Source organism: Kogia breviceps, chromosome 2, assembly GCF_026419965.1.
Source record: "Kogia breviceps isolate mKogBre1 chromosome 2, mKogBre1 haplotype 1, whole genome shotgun sequence".
In the NCBI taxonomy this organism is placed as follows: Eukaryota; Metazoa; Chordata; class Mammalia; order Artiodactyla; family Physeteridae; genus Kogia; species Kogia breviceps.
Window position 1 is genome coordinate 128,657,322 of NC_081311.1, and position 21,588 is coordinate 128,678,909.

The 21,588-nt window shown below is 37.5% G+C and overlaps 1 protein-coding gene across 9 annotated transcripts in view; it reads right to left on the reverse strand.

Annotated features, from left to right (window-relative positions):
- The window catches only part of CCDC148 (coiled-coil domain containing 148), a 427,998-nt gene that overhangs the window by 216,762 nt on the left and 189,648 nt on the right, over positions 1 to 21,588 (reverse strand). For all 9 annotated transcript variants that reach the window (XM_067026094.1, XM_067026092.1, XM_067026091.1 and 6 more), the window contains exon 11: positions 871 to 1,011. In XM_067026094.1, the coding sequence (XP_066882195.1) occupies positions 871 to 1,011 (141 nt within the window). The remainder of the gene's footprint in view (positions 1 to 870; positions 1,012 to 21,588) is intronic.

The following is a 21,588-nucleotide window of genomic DNA, read 5'->3' on the forward strand; positions in this document are numbered from 1 at the left end:
GTGAATCATTTCCACAGAAGTCATAAAATCTTAAAGAAAAATATTTTTTGCTATAAATTCTATCACTTTTGTGGTGTGGAAAAACAAAATATCTAAATAAATATCCCATATATTTAAAAAAATCTCCTCTGAATATGTTTTACTTTCCACAGGTTATCAGAAATCATTTTAAAGCTGTTAATAAGTGTTTGGGGGAATTCCCAGGTGGTCCAGTGGTTAGGACTCCACGCTTCCACTGCAGAGGGCGTGGGTTCAACCCCTGGTTGGGGAACTAAGATCCCTCAAGCTGCATGGCACAGCCAAAAAAAAAAATTAAAAATTAAAAAAAATAAGTGTTTTGATTAATATTTTGAAGATTGGGAAACAAATGTTCGTTCAAAAGTAGGATGATGAATTTGTATCAATATAAAAAACCAAACAATCTAACACATAATAAACTAAGAAGTAAATTCTTTAAAGGGCCTTTTGGTATTCTATGAATTGTACTGAATCCAGTATAATATATTTTCCCAATAAGGACATCTTTTGATAGTCATTTGCTGTACTGCAGTCAACCAAAATGGTATCCCAGTACCTCTGGTTTTGCCATGTCCCTACTTAGTACACGATTTAACAACAATCACAAACCCTATCTTTTCTTTATCTACAGCATCTCTTCTAATCATATGTACTTGTGCTTGTGAAGGTCAATAAAGTGGGTTCTCCTCCATGTCTTTGAAGCTCAAATATATTTAAGCAAGACTCCACTAGAACCTTATGAATCTCTCTAAGAACTGCTTATGCGGATTCCATGCCAAACATCAAGATCAATCAAATCTCAATCAGGCATTTAAACATTCATTCACACATTCACAGCAACAGTATAAATACTTTTTTTTTCTTCTCTTCTCTTTGTAACAATTCCTTCTTCTTCCACAGTTTCTCTTTCTCCTCTTCCTTTTCTCTTCTTCTGGCAGAAATTTCCATTTCCTGTCTTGCTACCTCTTCCTGGTGGGCTTGCCACTGAAGAACCTGAAATAGAAATTCATTCCAATAACTATACACACTCAAGTGATTTCACAGATCACAAGGAGACTAGGTTCTGAATCAAGCAGATGTCAAAGATTTTCCAAGTACACATTAAAATTCTGTGTGCACATGAGTGTGTGATGTGTGTGTTAGATGTGTGTGTGTGTTAGTATTAAAAGGAGAAAGCAACTTTAAAATCACCTCATTCAGAGATTCTTCACTTGGATTCATGGAATGAAATCCTAAAGAGTCTGTGAATTGACTTCAAAGGATCTGTGAATTCTCATAAGTATTATGTAAAAGTTTGTGTTTTTGCACAGCTGTGATTTTCTAGAACAACAGTTCCAGTTTCTGGTCAACAGTTTTCAAATGGTCCTAATATCCTAAAACTTTTACGAATTACTGATATATTTCATCCTGATTTTTGTAAGTGAATAAAATGAGACTGAATGAAGATGAAAAAAATGTTAAGACATTTAAAAGAACTTTCTGGGTACTGACAGGTGTTATTGGTAGAAGTATAATTGGCACAGCACTTCTAGATGACACTGGGCAATATGTAAATACATATCACAATAGAAAACATGCATAGTCTTTGACCCACAACCCCACTTTGGGGAAGTTATTCAAAGAAGACAATCAACTGGACAAGTGCACAAAAATGTACCCATGAGGAATATTCACTGCAGTTCTGCTTAAACAGAAAAACTGGAAAGAGTCTAAGTGTCTGGCAACAAGAGATAGCTTAAATTAATTATGGTATCATCATACAATGACTGCCATTGAAAAAGGATCTATATTTCCATATTCATCAACATAGAAAATATCCACAACATATTATTAGATGCAAAAAAGCAGGTGCAAAACCACATTTATAGTATGATCTCATTAATATAAATTATCATCTATGTATCTACACATAGAAAGAGATTTGGAAGGAGGTTTACCAAAACAATAATACTGGTTATCTCTGAATAGTAGCATTTCATGGAATTTAAAAAATTTATTCTTAAGCCTTTCTATGCCAAGTGACATTTTTACAATAAACATGTATTATCTTTGTAAGCAGTAAACCAATGAAACTAACAAAATAAAAACAAACACATGTTCCATGTACACACATAGCTAACGAAGCAGAAAGGAGGGAGATGGAGAGGTATGCAGAAATTTTTTTTGGAAAAGGAATAAACTAGCATTCTCAGTTTAATACCTCTTTGTCTTACATAGTTGATATAAGCATGACTCATTATGGTAATATATAAAGTGAAAATTGAATACAAAAAGTATAGAAATATGATGATCTAAAATGACTAAATAGTTAAGCTCTTTTTGCACTTCCATTATTCAAAGTTTATTTTCTAAAAATATATTTTGCTCTATTTATCAAAATAACCAAGGAAATTCAACCCTTGATTTTCTAGTACACTTAGGTTTCCCCATCTACTGCTTATCTTGGCCTTATTTATCTTCTTGTTTTGAACCCTGTTCCTAGAATAAGATGATCTATGCCTTCTGTCCTGAACTCCTACTTCCCAACTATTCCTTTCTGTACCCACCTTCCATCTGCAACATGCTATATCAAAATCAAGTGTCCTGTCAAGTGTTGCCAGGGATCTCTCCTGAATACCTAAAGGATAGTTTTCGGTCCCTCTTTCCTTAACCTCATGGTTGGTACTTAACCCTGTCAACCATCTATTCATGTTTAAAACTCTTTCCTTCCTCGGCTATAACACTGTTCTCCCCTGCTTCTCCACCAATGAATACTACCTTCTCTTCTTCCTGCTTCCTGTGTCTACCCTATACCCCCAACTCTATCACTATCCTTTCTCAACCTCAGCCTCTCTCTGTTCGTTATCTGATGTGCTCATCCTCTCCTATGAGTTAACCTATCACTTCTGTTGGTCTGACTCTAAAATGTACAATATCAACTCTGCATTATTTATTTATTTATTTATTTATTTTCGGTATGCGGGCTTCTCACTGCCGTGGCCTCTCCCGTTGCGGAGCACAGGCTCCGGGCGCGCAGGCTCAGCGGCCATGGCTCACGGGCCCAGCCGCTCCGCGGCATGTGGGATCTTCCCAGACTGAGGCAAGTACCCGTGTCCCCCGCATCGGCAGGCGGACTCTCAACCACTGCGCCACCAGGGAAGCCCCACCTCTGCATTTTGTCTGCAATCCCATCCTAACAAATGCTCAAAGACTTTGCTGTATATATGTGCACCCAAAACACAACATTTCCAAAATTAAACTCAACTTCTTTAACTTTGCCATAGCTTCACACCAAGCCCTGTGCATCTGCCTCTTCTTTCAAACAGTCTCGTTTGTTCTGTGAAACCACAAGTATCTCTGTAGTTTCCATTTTTATTACTATGTACATCTATCAACATGACTAATTCTTTACATTTTACCTCTTTCTTGAACAATCTTATATTTCTTAAGCTCAGATGAGCTTTTATTTATAAAAACTCAACTTCTAGACTGTTGAATTTCCCTAAGCCACTTTGCTGTAATTTCCTAGTCCACCCAAAGTCTATGTGCCAAATGTATTTAGAACAATACCAGAAAGCTCATGGGGTGATGTCAATTTCTCCAAATATGACCTAAATAATTTAGCTTTCTCACTTCTAACCAATGCCCTACTTTAACCTAGCCAATGTGTAATCTCTAGGTAGGTTTTTTCCTGTGCCTTTCCTTATACCACCATTCTTGTTCTTAGCCTCATGGCGTGACCCAAACTATTCCCCCACCTGAAATGCCCTCTGTTCCCCCCTATTTCATAAAGTGCTTCTTGGTCCAGCATGTGTCTCACATTTTCCATGAAACATTCTCCAACCCACACTCATCTCTCTTTCATTTCACTTACCATATGATAACTGTTCTCTAATCATTTTGAGCATAATGTTTCTATTTTCTTTTAGAGCAGAGTCCATGATATATATGTATTTTGTTTTCCCCTTATACTGTCTAGCAGAGTGCTAGCACATCATAGGTGCTCAATTAGTACCTATTTAATTTACCAAAATAACATTTTAAAGTGGAACCAAATAAATAAAAAAGAAATGATAGCATGAGAATATACCATATTGCAACACATAATGAAATAATGGATCCTCGTTTATGATCATCAATTGCTACTAAAAACTTCATTTTGACAGCTGATAGGAAACATTATGATGGATGGATCAGGCTGACAACTGTTGAAAATGCTGAATAATCTTAACATCACAGAGAAACAAGCAGCCATTTTGGCATCCTGGTATAAGTATACAACATTCTCCTGAACCATTCTTGCCAAAATATGAAAATGAATATGATCAAATCTCTAGACCTATCAGTTTACAGAAAATTCAGTCAATGGAAAAACACATTAAAGAACACCATGGGAACACAATCAGCAAAACTGAAATTTGAAAAACTTTCAAGGATTTAACAAATTACAAGGAAAAATGAAGGAAGGGAAAATATGAGTTAAAAGCGATTTAAGAAACATCAGCCAAATGCAACATGTGGATAATATTTGGTTTCTGATTTGAATAAACCAAATGTAAAAAAAATTTGAAACAATTAGAGATATTTCAATATTGACTAGTTAGATGATACTATCATGGAAACTGTTAAAGTTTTTAGGTATGATCATAGTATGTTTTTTTTTTTAAAGAGTCTTTAATTTTAGAGATATATACTGAAATACATATGAAATGATATGATATTTGGGGATTTGCTAACTATTATCCAGTGGGCATGGGAGAGACGTAAGGGTATTTGACTGATAAGCTGATAATTGTTGAAGTTGAGTGATGATAGATTTTGTATGTTTTTACATTTTTCCATACAAAAATTTTTGTAAAAAAAAAAAATAAACCATAAAATATAATGTATGTCCAAAGACATTTGTATAATAAAAGACTGTAGTCTCCAGGTTCTCAGACAATGAGACCAGAGAAGCAGTGAACTAATGTAAAGAAAAATAGCATAGGGCTTCCCTGGTGGCGCAGTGGTTGAGGGTCCGCCTGCCGATGCAGGGGATGCGGGTTCGTGCCCCGGTCCGGGAGGATCCCACGTGCCTCGGAGCGGCTGGGCCCGTGAGCCGTGGCTGCTGGGCCTGCGCGTCCAGAGCCTGCGCTCCACGGCGGGAGAGGCCACAACAGTGAGAGGCCCGCGTACCGCAAAAAAAAAAGAAAAATAGCATACATTCATCCTTTCCAAGTACTGAGACTATTTCTATAAATTTCAGTAGAAAGAAGTTTGTGTTTTGGAACTAGTCTTATCACCTTTTGATTTAAGACTAATTTATGGGAATTATCATTGAATGACCTTTGCACATGTGATGTCATATGATTTATGAATCCAAATATAAGCAAATACTTATAACTGGTCAAGATTTCTGTTTCCAAAGGTAAGTATAGCAAGAAAACAACCAGACCAATAAAACTCAGGTAACCCAGTTTATCCACCAATTTACCCAATTGCCCTCCTTGTCATTTGCAAGTCTAAATGATGTTTCTCCTGTTCTCCAGAAAAGATAAGATTATGGTAGTCTTTTAAATGGGGCACACACCATAAATCATGAAACAAATGCAAGTTAACAATCACGAACGAACATTACCACAGTGGCAGTCAGGAGCGCATTATAAGGAAAGCATTATTTAGATTATTAACTACAGGACATTTTCCCAGTTCTTTAGTTAATACAGTCTTTGAATGAAACCTTAACCTAACAGAGAACAAATGAAGTTTAAAATATGTTCATCTGTTGCAAATAATAAATTAAGGATTTTAAATGAAAATGGTTAGTAGTATTACATGTATCCCTTGCTCTTAATGTAAAAGTTAAATGGCTCAAGGGAAATTAACATACATATTTTCAGGGTGAATAAAGTACTAGAAAAACACAAAATGAAGCCCATGAAAACTTCAAAGGCAATAGTGGAAATTAACATCAAGGCAACAATATTAACACAATTTTACATCAAAATTGAAAGCTTTGAAAATAACTCTAAGTGGCGATCTGCATAAAGGGAATGAGTATTGAACTGCTGGTCAGAATACCAGCTTTTTTGTCTTCTCTCTGCCACTTACAGACAACAATTTTACTTTGAGCAAATGGCTAAACTAGTTTTCTCACATGTTAAAGGGGAGGACTGGATCAGGTGAGTTCTATACTTTAAGTCCTAATATTCTGATTCTATTTTATATTTTCCTTATATAGAGAGACCACAATATGGCATGCTCCGCAATTGTCTTCTTCAAGCAAAATGAATTGCAATGAGGAACGTCAGTGTTTTATAAGCCTGTTAAATAATAACAGACAATTAAACATTAATTGTGAATTCTATCTGCCATTATTTATGGACCTGTGTATCATGTGCGTTGTTTTATATGGGAAAAAGTACCGTTGACCAGAGCCTGTAACTGATGATTATAAAATATTAAAAACTGCCATATATGAGGGCTTATTGTGTGCCAGGCCTATGCTTTATAAAGGCATTAAGCACATGGTGTGAAGTAATCCTTGAAACAAGCAAGCTATCTTCTTCATGTTTCATCTGGCTAACTTCTCCTTATCCTACTCAACCCTAAGCTTAGTCATCATTTGCTCCAGGAAGCCTTCCGTAACTTACCAGGTCCAGGTCAGCTGCCTCTTCCCTACTTCCCTACTTCCCTAGCAACTTGTCTCTCTCCTGTATAACAGCACACATCAGCATGGAACCATGTGGATTTGCCTATATCTCACACTTGGCTACAAACTTCTTAAGGGCAGGGACCAGATTTGTTTTATTCATGAGCTCTCTCCAGAGCCTTGCATGGCATCTGGCACTTAGTAAGGGTTCAAGAAATACTTGTTGGTAAATGCATGGAAAAGGCTCTGAGACTATGCCTGTGAGTTAGATTGACAGCATTTCCCTTTCTCCCCACTGGATTGGTCTTTGGAAAGAAAGGTACCCTCCTCAGACATGCTACCATTTTCTGACTCTTCCACCCTGTGATGATGGATCCTTGCTTTCCTGGTCATAGCTGTTTCCAGGATTCCCAAGCTCTACCTCTGATTGCTTCAGGGAAAATATCCAGAAAACCTTGTCAGGATTTTCAACAATGAATTCCTATTTCTAGCAATGTTAGAGGATGTGTCCAAAAAAGTGTCAAGCAAATCCTTTTCTGTCTTCTCCTTAGTGTTTCTATAAGCTTCTAAACTCAGTTCAGCTGAGTAAACTTCAAATTTTCATTTTATTAAATCTTCAACAGTGTGATAGTTCCATTAAATTTTCCACATGTCCCACCATTTTTCAATATTACTTAACTAAGCTTTTTTATCTTATATGTTCCATTTATGTTTAAACTCCACTCATGAAATACAGTACCTGTGATTTCGCATACATTATTAAAGCTTTCTATACTCTTAGCATTTTTGCTTAGCAGAAGGATTTGGCTTTTCCTCTTGGTTTCACAGTTGTCCCTTGGTTTCTTGGGTGACTTCATAAGTGCATTTTTTATCACCTCTCTTTGATAACTACTTTCCATTCTCTGTGACTTTTTATCAGTCGTTTACAGAATCTCAATGATTATGCACTATTATCTTGACTGTTTCAATGTCCTTTACTTTTCAAATAAAATCTTGCAAAGTTTCATTTAATTGGGTCCCAGAGGGTCTTAACCTTAGTGTAAAACAAGACTTGCAAAGGAAGAAACAAACTAAATGTTAATAAGTGGAAAACTATCAACATATATTTTTTCCTAAGGGACAAAAGTTACAAATCTATCAGTCTATTTTATTTACGAAGCTGACAAAGCCAAATTGTATAATGGAGACAGAAAATGGGGCTAACAGTCAGGAAATCACTTGCCTGCTGGCTATGAGGTCTAGAAAAATCATTTCCCATTTCTGGGCCTCAAATCCTCTTTGAAAAATGAAAACTAAATCGGTTTTTCAAACAAAGGGTTACAACACATTAGTGGATAATGAAATAAATTTCATGAATGGGAACTAGCATTTCTTTATGGAAGAAAATATCAGAGAGCATCTCATGTCATTATAGTAATGCTGTTTCAAGAAATTTTATTTCTATTGTGTGTATGTATCTCTGTGTGTGTTGTGTGTGTATTCATTTGTGATGTAAAATACATTTTCTCACTGTAGGTCACAGTGAAAGAAGCTTGAAAAACACAGCAGGATCTTCTCTATAATTGCTTCCAAAGCTGAGATTCTATGGCTCTCTGATATAAAGACCAAAACTACTGTGTTGCCATCATTAAGCCACAGTCCTTATTCCTTCTATAATACAATCAACCCAGAAGCATGATGAGAGAATCCAGGTTTTGAAGTCAGAAACCTTGAGTTCTACCCCTGTGACTTATTAATGGTATTCCCTGGGGTACATTGTTTAACCACCTGTAACTTCAGAATAATGTAAAATGGGATAACAATGACACACACCTTACAGGATTGCTGTGCAAATACCATCAATTTGCACAAGCCAGAAACTCAGGAATCACCCTGACACTGTCTGTCCCTGACACTCCACATATAATCCATTACCAAGTCCTGTAGACTGTGCATCCGACTATCACTTGGACCCACATTCAATTCTATCTTCAGGGCTCCCATCCTAGTGCTACACGGATATATCCTGCATCCACTCTGGTTTCATTCCCTGCCCACACCCCTATCTTACTTCCTACACTTTCAATGATTTCCATCACTCTTGGGGTGAAGTCTGAACTCCAAACTATGGGCTACAAGACCTCTAGGGTTTGGCCCTGCCTATGTCTGCAGCCCCAACTCCTAACCTCATACCAATCATAGACTCACCCTCTTGCTCCAGGAGCCCTGGCCATCAACCAGCCCCTAAACAAGCCACATTTCCTCCAGCTACGTGGATGTTGAACATTCCATTTCCTTTGCTTGGAATGCTCCTCCCCTCCTCTTTGCCTCATCCACACATTTTCCTAACCAATACTTAGTTCCAGATTTCAGCTCCAGTGTCTGTCAGGGAAGCCTTACCCATCCACCCTATAGGAGATAAAGCCCTCTAGCTGCATGCTCCCATAACATTGTTTATTTTTTCTTCAATGTACTTATCACAGTTTGAAATCAGACATTCAGTCCTGTGATTACCTTACCAGTTTCTGTTACCCCACTAGACTGATCTCCATGAAGAAGGGACCATATCTGATTGGCTCACCATGGTATCTCCAGTGCCTTACACACCACCTGACATCTAATAAATGCTCAATAAATATGTTTGAATGGGTGAATAAATGAGATAAGAAAGCATAAGTGCTACACAAATGTTTACTATATTCCTGGATTGCTGCAATTGCTTTCTAGCTGACTTTTCTGACTTCAGTGTCATTTTGATTCAACCCATTCAGTAGATATTTGTCTATTGGATTTTCACATATTTTTGCTCCCTTACACATGATTCTAATAGCAGTGGCTTTGCATTTGCCACCATTTCAAGATTCAAGTGGCTCCTATGGCCATTTATTTATTTGGACATCACCTTATTCAAAGGAGGACTCAACCTTTTAAGGCGTATGTGAACTTGACTTCACTCATATGACTTTATTTCCTATTACTCCCCAGAACAAATAGGCCAGACTTTCCTCTTCCTCCTCTGTCTCTTCCTCTCTTCCCTACTGCTACACACCCATGTTTATCTCTGTCACTGGCCTTTGCCCGAGAAGCCCTCACTCCTGCTCATCTGTCCTTCAAGGTCATTCAGGGCCCCTTCCTAATGACTTCTCCACCATTTGTCAACCCAATCTCTGATGTGCATCCTTGATAGTGTCTAAAAATAGATGACATCCAAGCACTCTTTAACTACCTTGCTTTATTTTCATTCCACTTATCACTACATAAAATTATATTATTACCCTAAGATTTCTCAACAAAAGGAGAATTTTTTTCTTTCTCTGTATCTATATGAGATGATGGACAGCTAAACCTATTGTGGTCATCATTTCCAATAAATGTAAATCAAACCATCGTGCTGTACACCTTAAACTTATACAGTGACGTATGTCAATTATTTCTCAATAAAACTGGAAAATATTATATTATTGATCAGTTGATTTATTTTCTTATCATTGTTTCTCACTATACTTAGAAACTCCATGACAGCAGAGACTTGGCCTTCTTTACTCTCTAACCCCACTCCTGGAACAGTGCCTCACCCAAGTAGGTGCTTAATTAATATTTCTTGGTTGAATGAATAAGAATGGCTCTCATCAAAAAGATAAGAATTAATGAGTGTTGGGAGAGGATGTGGAGAAAAGGGAACCCTTGTACACTGTTGATGGGAATGTAAATTGGTGCAGCCACTATGGAAAACAGTATGGAGGTTCCCAAAAGATTAAAAATAGAACTTTCATACAATCCAGCAATTCCACTTCTGGGTATTTACCCAAAGGAAATGAAATCACTATCTTGAAAAGATATCTATACCCCCAACTTTATTGTAGCATTATTTAAAATAGGTGAGACATGGAAACAACCCAAGTGTCCACTGACAGATGAATGGATAAAGAAAATGTGGTACACAAATACAATGGAATATTATTCAGCCATAAAAAAGAAGGAAACCCTGCCATTTCCAACAACACGGATAGACCTTGAGAGCATTATGATAAGTGAAATAAGTCAGACAGAGAAAGACAAATACTGTATGATCTCACTTACATGTGGAATCTAAAACAAAAAACAAACCAAAAAATAAACTTTTAGATACAGAGAACAGATTGGTGGTTGCCAGAGACAGTGGCAGGGGGTGGGGAGTGTCAAAATGGGTGAAGCGGGTCAAAAGGTACAAAATTCCAGTTATAAGATAAGTCCTAGGGATATAATGTATAGCACAGTGACTATAGTTAACAATACTGTATTGTATATTTGAAAACTGCTGAGAGGGTAAATCTTAAGAGTTCTCATCACAAGAGAAAAAAATAGTAATTACATGTGGTGGTGAATGTTACCTAAACTTATTGTGATAATCATTTCATGCAATATATACATATTTCAAATCACTATACTGTATGCCTAAAATTAACACAAAATTACGTCAATTATATCTCAGATTTTTAAAAAGAAAGAAAAAAGGTCTTGTTAATTAGCCATTTCACATACATATCTCAGTTCCCAACTAGATTATATGCTTCTTATATTCTGAGGTCAAAGTTTAGACAATTTTTGTAATCTACAAAATCAACTACAATGCTAAATTCATAGAAGGTACTCTGTAAAAGTCATTATTAAAGATATCTGTGATCTAATAAACATCTTACAAGAAAGTTGAGACAACTTTCTGCTGAGCCCTAAATTTAATTTCAGTATCAGGGATTTTCCACAAAGCCACCAACCCCAGAAATGACTACACTTTTGATTCTGCAATTTGAACTTTCTTATCTTGGGCTATGGTTAAAAATAAAATACAAATAAAATATTTAGCACATTTGCCTAACAAGGCATTTGCCTAATTAATGCAAGTGAAATAGATTAGAGAAAGGAGGATGACATATCTAGAATCCTTTCCTATAATTAGGATGGTATGATGTCTATAGAGAGAAAGAGGGAGATATGTATTATATAATGTAAATAAGTATTAGTAAACTATTTTTAAATTCACAGGTTTATACTAGCATAACCATATACCTCAAAGCTCTGATATTTTTCCCTTAGAGTTATTATTTTAATGAATAAAACCTTAAGAGAAATGCTCATAGATCAGTAACCACTGGAATAGACTTTTTAAAAATGAGAATAAGATAATTTTGGAGCTATGAAATGGAGACCACTGCTGAGAACAAAAATTAAGGAAAGTGATTATAGAGTGTGATAAAAGGTGATTACAGTTTATGGATTTCCTAACTCATAGGTCCCAAATAGGAAGCCATCAATGAGAATATTTTTCTTACTTATCAACACAGTTCTTTCTAGATACAGCACAGAATCAACAACAGATAATTTAAAGAACTTGGCAATACTTTTAATCTCTTCACACAAACTCATTACATCTTACTTTTATAAAGGGGGGCCAAGAAGAGAAGTGGAGATCACAAGAAGATTAACTGGGAAAAATCATAAAGTGACTTCCATTATCATCAGCAAAACCCTCCTTTACTTAGTATGTTATTCAGCAATAAATATTTCAAACTAGATATAGTGCATATTGATTTATGCGTATTGCCTGAATGCCTTCCTGCAGAAAGAACAGTCAGAACATATCAGAAAAAATAAGCAATATCTTCTTAGGGGAAAAATAAAAGCAATAGGAAAAAAAGGAATAGGGGAAGACAAAAGGTAAGATGAAAAATTAAGGAACCATTTTATGCATGCAAAGGGGGCTCATCCAGATGATCCCCAAAAATACTAACGGAAGTTACAGACATCAATTCCCTGAGCATGCACAAGATGATCAATCCTGTCACCTTGAACTTTTTCCAAATAGATACTAAGAAAGAGGTAGGATGATATACTGATATTACAATATGTTCGTGGAGATGGGAAATCTTATTCTTTTCCATAAAGTCTTGGTAAACCTCTGAAATAAATGTTCTGAGCAGATAGAAAACTAGAACAATCTGCATTATTTTGAATTCATTTGTTTTATGTTCAAGATTGAACCAGTTTTGCTTCTAAATGACAACTCCACTGCAGCTCATTTATACGTTCCTCCAATTTCCCCAACCTTCTAATTACGTATTCTGTATACATTTCTTGAAGGAATAGCTATGACCCCTTATAAAAAATTATATATTATTCAGCCAAGGAGACAACTCTGTCCTAATCCATAAAAACATATTAAACAGAAGATATAAAGCATGATGGTGTGAATCTAACTGCTACTGATGCCAGGAGATTTAGAAATTTGAATTTGGTCTTTTACGTCAATGTTCTATTGCAAGTTTCCTGCATATAGATAATTACTCCTAGCTAGAAAAAAGATCCTATCTGTCATTACAGAGTTAATGTAACTGACCAGTAATTCTACACATCATTATGTGTAAATGTCTTGGGGATTTTTTACATTTAAAACTGTTTTGCCTTTTCATGGGAGTCAGATGAGTTATGGCATTCCAGGTCTCTCATGTGTGATTCCTTTGTCATGCACATTCCATGGATCACATAGGGAGAGGCTCTAATCCTTGAATAATATTGCCATTAGCACTTAAATTGAGACATATTCTGTGAAATTAATAAGAAAAGGTCTCTATAATTGAATAACAGCATATTTAAGAGTTAATAAGATGTCAGAATTAATAACACTGATTATACATCTTCATGTGCTAGCTGGACCCACCTCTGGTGTTCCCAGGCTTTCCTTTTTGGTTCTTTCCTTTTCACTCAGCCCATTGGGCCTCCAGTACCATGAATGTGGTCACAACACCCAATTCCATGGCTCTAGATCCATATTTCCAACTGCCTACTGGGTAATCCAAAGCCCTCTAAAAGCAACACATTCAAAGAGAATCACTAACCTTCCTTCAGAACCTGTATTCCCTATCCAAGTTGATGGCATCATAGATCATCACCCCGCTGCCCAAGCCAAGAGCCACTCTAGACTCCTTTCTCTCCAACATCCTTCCCATTCTGTCACTAAATCCTCAATATGTCTAGACTCCTTTATGACACCTCCAGCCCCAAAGCTACTAAGTTCAGTTAAACTTTCATCATCCTTTCCTAGACTTTGAGAATTAGTCCTAACTGGACTCCCCACTTTCAGACTTATCCCATGTCAATCCATCCTCCACATCATGCCTGAAAAATCCTTTTATAATGAAAAATCTGATATTACTCCACTGCCTCAAGCCTTTCAATGGCCCCCCATTGTCTCCAGCAGAGGCATAAGTTCAAATATCTGTTGGGGCCAGGCAAATATCAAAAGCAAGGAAAGGGGGCTGGGTGTAAGACACCCAAGTGGTAGTAGGAACTGGACTCAGATGGACAGGCACATGCTCCACCTAAAGGCACCTAAGGAAGGCAGTTGCTTTTGACTCTCACCAGTTGTTGCCACATAGAAATGCAGGGCCCAGGTAACCAGATATTCCAATTTTTCAAGAGAATCTGGAAGTCTGGATTTGTATGCACATTTTCCAATATTTTAATGTTGAAAATATACCCACATTTTAAAAAACAAATATATGAAGCCCCAATTTCATATTTAGGCTATCAGTTTTCAACTTCTCATCTACCAGATAGAATTCAAACTCTTAGCATGATATATCATTTCCCCCATTATCTATCAAAGAATATTCTTTCTTCACCCTCCCTGTACCCAAACCATACTACTTGCACCTATAACAAACTACATGCAATTCTTCAAACATGCCATGCTGTTTTAGTTCCCCATGTCTTTGAATAGTCTTTCCTACTTCTGAAATACCCTGATCCCCGACCCAACTCTTGTTTTAGTAGGAAATTGTTATTCACTTTTCCAGTCTCAGCTCAAGCATCTCTTTCTCTGGAAAGCCTTCCTGGATCCAGTTACGATAAGACAATTATCTTTGGTGTCACCACCACCTCTAGGACATAACCATTTGACTCACCAGTCCTACTGGTATGTATCCAAGTGAATTAATAGAATTATTATAAAATTAATCTCACTAAATTGAAATCATTTATTTTAAAGTTGCCTCCTCTATCAGACAAGGGACCTCTTTTAGGGCAAAGACTTATTTCAGCTTTTTACATCTATTCTCAGCCCACAGCTTATTTAGTAAATACATAATAGTATTAGAACTAAATAGGAGATAAGAGACTTGTGCCATTTTCCCCAGTTGATAACAAAGTATTAATAATAGGAAAACAAGATCTTCACTGATGTCTGAAAGAACTAAATTTTGCTTTTATATAAGTAGAACAGCTTCAGCTTTAACTAAAAAATACTTTAACCTGCCTCTTCTCCTAGGCTGGTCAGTCCTTCACTCGTTATGCAGTGGCTTCAGGCCTGTTTACTGTCTCTTCACCCTGGAGGTTTTGCCTTTTCCAGTTTTATAAAAAAGGGATTATACAGCAGTAGTCTTTGGGTTTGGCTTCTTTCACTTAGCATAACACACCTGAGATTCACCCATGTTGTTGCACATATAGAAGTTGATTCCTTTGTGTTGTTGGGAAACATTCTGTTGCATGGATGCACCACAGATTGTTTATCCACCCACTAGTTTTAGGACATTTGGGTTGTTTCCAGTTTTTGGCAATTACAATTAAGCTGTTTATAAACATTTGCTGCAGGTTTTTGTATAAACAAAACTTTTCATTTCATTCAGATACACATCCAGCTGAGTCATATGGATAAGCGTAAGTTTAACTTTATAAGAAATTGTCAAACTATTTTTCCAAAGTGGCTGTACCATCCTGCAGTACCATCAGTAATGTATGAGAGTTCCAGTTGCTTCACATTCTCACTGGAACTTGATATTGTCAGATTTCTGGATAGTCAGTTTTTGGGGGGCAGTAGGAGTGGTTGAAGCCATTCTAACAGAAGTGTAGCAGTTTATCATTGTGGTTTCAGTTTGCCTGACCTCTTCTAAATCATTTTTTCTTCACTCTTCTTTATTAGTTGCTATATCAGACATCTCTCTGTCCCACCTCATACCCTCTTGGCCAACCGTTTGACTGCAGCTGTTGTTGTGGTAACCAGCTGCTCACAGGTGGGTCCTGAGAGCAACTCAACCTCACCTCACTTCCACCATGTATTTCACACTTTCTGCCCCATGGCTTCTCTGTGCCCACCCTACATGTGAAATATGTGTAAAAACCTTCTCATTCTGATGCACATGTAAACCTAGAAAGGCAAGAAAGTTTACACTCTAATGCAACACTTGACCAATGGTGAATTGAAGCTGGTGAATACATACTCTTCCCCTTGGAAGGATAGTTCCATTCCTTGGAAGAATAGTTCTAAAACATTTTCTCTACGGTGCCTCACAGGATTCCTCAGTAGAAATGAACACAGACTAACATTATGTTGCCCACAGTGATGATCAGCAAAATAATAATATATCCTAGGCATAGCTTTCCCTCCTTTCTTGTTTGACTCTTTCAAAGCCCCTACTTTTCTTCCTTGAGGTCACTTTGCAAAATAAATTACCTGCACACAAGCCCTTATCTTGGTTCCTGCCTTAGGTGGTATACAGGCTAAGTCACCTTTGGAATGTATCTCAGCTCAGAGGGGAAGTAAATAACAGAACAAAGCAGAACCTATGCTGCTACTCTCCGTAAGGGACACAACACATTTATTTTTCCTCTTTGGTGAGTACTATATTTACGCATGTCTTCTAGCATGAGATATAAGATTGCAAAGTTATACGACTAAACTGTTGGATTTTTAATACTTAACTGTCTCTTCAATTAGAACCTTAAGTAGATATATGAAGATAGTATTTTAAATTTATTGAAAACAATAAAATATTAATGTCAACTTGTTAAACATCAATACTTATTTTCATTTTTTAAAATATTTTTCTGTTTTTTAAAATTAATTAATTTACTTATTTTGGGCTGTGTTAGGTCTTCGTTGCTGCACGCAGGCTTTCTCTAGCTGCGGTGAGAGGAGGCTGCTCTTCGTTGCGGTGCGCGGGCTTCTCATTGCAGTGGCTTCTCTTGTTGCATAGCACAGGCTCTAGGGGCATGGGCTTCAGTTGTTGTGGCACGCGGGCTTGAGTAGTTGTGGCACATGGGCTCAGCAGTTGTGGCTCCGAGCTCTAGAGTGCAGGCTCAGTAGTTGTGGCGCCTGGGCATAGTTGCTCTGCGGCATGTGGGATCTTCCCATGCCAGGGCTTGAACCTGTGTCTCCTACAATGGCAGGCGGATTCTTAACCACTGCACCACGAGGGAAGTCCCTAAACGTTAATAATTAACTTTTATTCTTCACTAAAGTAATTTGTAATTTTGCATTGTCTTATTTTACTTGCACATTTTGTGACAGAGCCTCATTGGAGTGATATGGAAAACTACTGAGGTGGCTTGCCTAGGTGTAGTCTCTTACTCGAGGAAGGTTTACTCTGTACAAGGGTTCACACCAAGTCTGGAGAGAGGACATGAGTGACAGTGACTCTTGTGTCATTTAGAACAGAAGCAAATAACAAAGGAAAGGATTACTTTATTTTATACAAGGAACAGAGTCCTTGATCCTGATAACTCTAGGCTACTAAAGCTATACTCAAGAGTCTCCAATAAAGCTTACCTCTAAGAAATGTCCACGGAGGGAACTATTAATAGGTAAACTCGGGATCTTGTAAAGGTTTGTATTATTATTATTGTGTTTGACAACAGATATCACTTTTCTGGTTGTGCAAACAAAAGTAGCTTTTGTTAGCAAGCAGAAAAAATCTAGTCTAATCAGAAGGATAGATTTCTCAATTTTCTTGATGACAATACAAGTATAACTCAACTCTCTGGCACAGTTTATTCTGGCACGTATACATTACATATATGTGTTGATGACATCTATGGGCACTCTTTGTGTGGGTTTTTTTTTCCTATTGTGGAAGCAACCTTAGTATTTTCATAAAAGGTAAAAGCTGACATGGTAGACAGAAGCCACATGTGTGTACTCTTAGAGGATAATCCTGGACTTCATTCACAGTGTATAGGCTTCATAGATGAATGGTAGAGAAAAAGCTCCTGGGAAAAATGAGCAATTTAGGTTGGATGTGATTTCAGATTAAAATGTTTAAGAGAAAATTATACAAATAACTGCTTAGTGTTTACAATAATCAAGCATTGTAAACATTTACAACATCCTGCCTTTGTGAAACGGATATATCCTGTTTCAGCATAATCATCATCACCTTCACTTTCACCAACAGAATTAATGATGCAGATTTTTAAAGTTAATAAGCTATTCTGAGGGTTTTATGTGTACTCTTCTAAATCTTTTAGATAATAATTCACCAGTATATGAGTAGCTTGCAATACATCTATTTTCTTATACTGAAATCAGATAAAATGTTGTCTGCTGATTATTTTCATTTAGGGGTATAACTATCATTTAAATAACATGCCTTAAAACCAAACATAGTGATTTTTGTCACAGAAGTAAATTGTCCGTCTTGCCTTCTGAGATGGCCCGCACTCTGTCTGTGGAGTGTGTTTCTCCCGTGGCCCCTCTCACTTTCCAAGACGTCCCCATGCCCTGGGGCTACTCTCGCCTTTTGAGACAGACCGTATTCTGTCTATGGAATGTATATCTCTCTAAATAAATCCACTTCTTACCTAAAAAAAAAAAAAAAGTAAAGTGTTCTTTTCATTTCTCTATTCCCCTAAACACTCCAGATTAGAAAGCTCAGGCATCTTATATCCTCTTTGTCTCCCTATTATAGTAAATTAACTTCTATTAATTCATCCTTTGTTTTATTTGATTCTTCTTCTCCATTCCCTCTCCTCCTAACCAGGTTCAAAAAGCTAGGCTGATGCTCAGCTTGTTACTAGCAGGGTCAATTATCAGTGAGCTCTGAGGAGACATGAACATTACCTGACAATCTTAAATACAGCATTCCGAGAGGTTTTCATAAGATTTATAGGGGAAATTTCTGGGGAAAGTACAAAGAGTTATAGCTCCACTTGAGACTTACGAATGATCTTGGAACAATCACAGGGACAAGCAGAGCATGTGCTAGAGATGGAGACAACTATATGTGTCCTAAATGCAAGTTGGTCTCCTTGATGGAGGAGAAGGCTTTGGTAATTCCTTTCTACACCTCTGGTTTATAGAAGGTGAAGTATAGTTTTTGGATGAATGGAATAAATTATCCTTAAACGAAATTCAAAAAAAAAATAGTACAACTACTGCCCATTCTTTGGCAATTCTTATCTTTGACATAGATAAGAAAAAAGAGAAACTCTGTAATGCCTCAACTATACATCAGGCATGAGACTCCCCCAGCAAGGTGGACTCACACCTTCTGATGAAGCTGCAGAAGCCCTGTCCCAGAGAGTACAACACGTAGTGCTTGTGCCAGGAGGGATGTGCCGTACTTACTGCAGAGGATGGGGCAGCTGAGTGCAAGTTCCATTTGGGAAATTAACCTTCCTGGAGTATCCAATCAAGGTTCAAGGAGAGCTTGCCTAGAATCGAGCACACCCCACCCCCACCCACCCCACCCCCACTTCTTCTCTTTCACTGGGAAAGAATGAAACAATAAAATCCAAAATGTATCTCTTGGACCTTAAAAACTTGTAATCACAAATTGAAGCCTTGGAGACACAAAAGGTAGATTAATTTTTTCTTCTAATTAAAGGTCATGACTTTGGAAAAGGCTGGAGAATGTAAGAAGTAAATAGCTGGCTCTGAAAAAAAGTATTAAGAAGATTTGCTTTCTGCACTGTAAGTTATGATTCTGGACTGGCAAACTCCTAGATGAGCATTTTATAAAGATCAGGAAGAAAATTTTGGCCAGAGTCATACAGATCTGACATAGAAGATGTCAACCTAAAAGCAAATGAAGATGGGTAAAAAGAGTGTACATGATGGTGACAACAGGCATGGTATATAGAGACCAACAATGAAGGAGGTATTTGATGATTATCAGTAATAATTAACAATATAGCCTCAAAGTCCCCATACCTCTTCAACCTGTGACTACAAATGAAGTCACATTAGCATTTGTGCCTGACTCCTCAGCCCACTGTAAAGTGTCCCCAAGTGTTTCTTGGGATTAACAGAGCGTGTACCAACAACTACATGTCTGATGGGCATTTGCTTCTCTCTTAGACCTCGGGGGAGGATCTGCCATCTCTACTTTGCATCCACTAAGTCTTCAGCTCTTACAGAGGCTCTTCTTAAATGTCATCACTGGTGCTTGCAAAGCTACCAAACTCTAGAGGTGCTAACCAGTCCAGCATTGCCTCTAGTCTTTAGTGCAACAGTGATTCTGGGTTCCTTACAGGAATGACTCATGCTCATCACTACCTATTTCAAAGGACTCAGATGCAGTACCATCCCTCCATCATTACCTCTCATGCGTTTGTCTCAGGCACCTGAATACGTGACTAGACACATGGCATAAAATTAGAGGATCTATTTAGGCTCATCAGGATCTACCCTGCTCTGCTACCTCCTGAAAAATATTAAAAGTCCCTTGGAGAGGATTCCAACCTCAGTCACTGGCTCTTTCTCAGAGAAGGAAATAGTGTTTTCTCTGCAGTTCCCTGGACCTTGCTCTGGGCTCAGACCCTAAGGTTGCTGGCTTCCATGGCTAAGTTCCAGGAGAGCAGTTACTCCAATATACAGATGACCCCATGCTAGGATTTATGAAGTCTTACATGGGACGTCAAGATTTTAATGGACTATCCCTGGATGTCACTAGTCTCTGGATACAAATGAAGTCTAGGCTCTGACTATTCAACTTGTGATCCATGGACCAGCAGCATAGGTATCACCTGGGAGCTCATTAGAAAAGCATAGGCTCAGACTCTACCCCAGAATGAGCAGCTTCAGGAGATCTCCAGGTGATTCATGTTTATATTAAAGTATGAAAAGATAATATTATAAACTATATCACCAAATTTTGCCATTTTAGAAAATTACATCACTGACAGCAATACTGTTAAAGGATTTGAGTTGTGAATACACACATCCATATCCATCTGCATCTGCATCCCTCACAGTCACTGTGATTCTACTCACAGTGATTCTACTCACAGTGACTCTACTCACAAGGTGTAAGCATCTGATCACTGTGTCTTCTGGTGGTGTTACGCCCAAACATGTACACATTGAAATACATATTATGTTATACAAAATTATTTTATTTCACTTCCCTTTTACATTATTGTTAGGATACTATATTGATTTTATTTTCAAGGTGTGTGTGCATGTTGATTGTATTTTCTATGGATTTCATTTTGGGAGAGTAAATGAGTTATTATAGAATAGTTGTTGCAAATAGGAGGCACTGGGGCTGAGGACAATGACAACCACTGCCAAGGGTCACAGGAAGCCTTCCATGGATTTTAAGCAGAGGAGTAACATGGTCAGATGTTTTGTTTCAGCTAGATTATTCTGGAGGCTGTTTGGAAAAGAGATTTAGGGTCATATGGCTGGTGTTAGAGAAAGCAATGTGGGACACTGTGACTACAGTCCAGGTAAGTGTCAGGAGTAGCCCCAGACTAGAAGAAAAACTGGACAGAAAGGATTCTCAGAAGCAAGGATGAGAGGATTTCAGGAAGAAAGGGGCAAGTCAACAGATTCAAATGTACTTATAGGAATTATGTAAATTCGTAGCTAGGTGGCCATAAAAAATGCATGCACAGCTGGAAACAAAGCCAATTAACTTTGCCTTGGCATAAGTGTTGGAGGGAAATGAACATGGAAAAGAAGAAAGAGCAAGAAATGTTTTATTGGTTTTCTCTGGGCAGCATTTCCCCTTTTATTCCTATGTCCCTGCAAATAATCCTGTAGTCTTTAGGAAATGGCATTGTTAAGAAACTGCAGAATGAATTCTAGTCCTAAATCAAATGCCAAATATGTCACTTCTGGCAGGCCTATTTTCTGTGACTCAATGTTCTTATCTGTGGCTTAGGGATAATAATTTGTCCTCTCTCAGAAGATAGCTTTGGTGACAGAAAAATATATCTCAAAATAC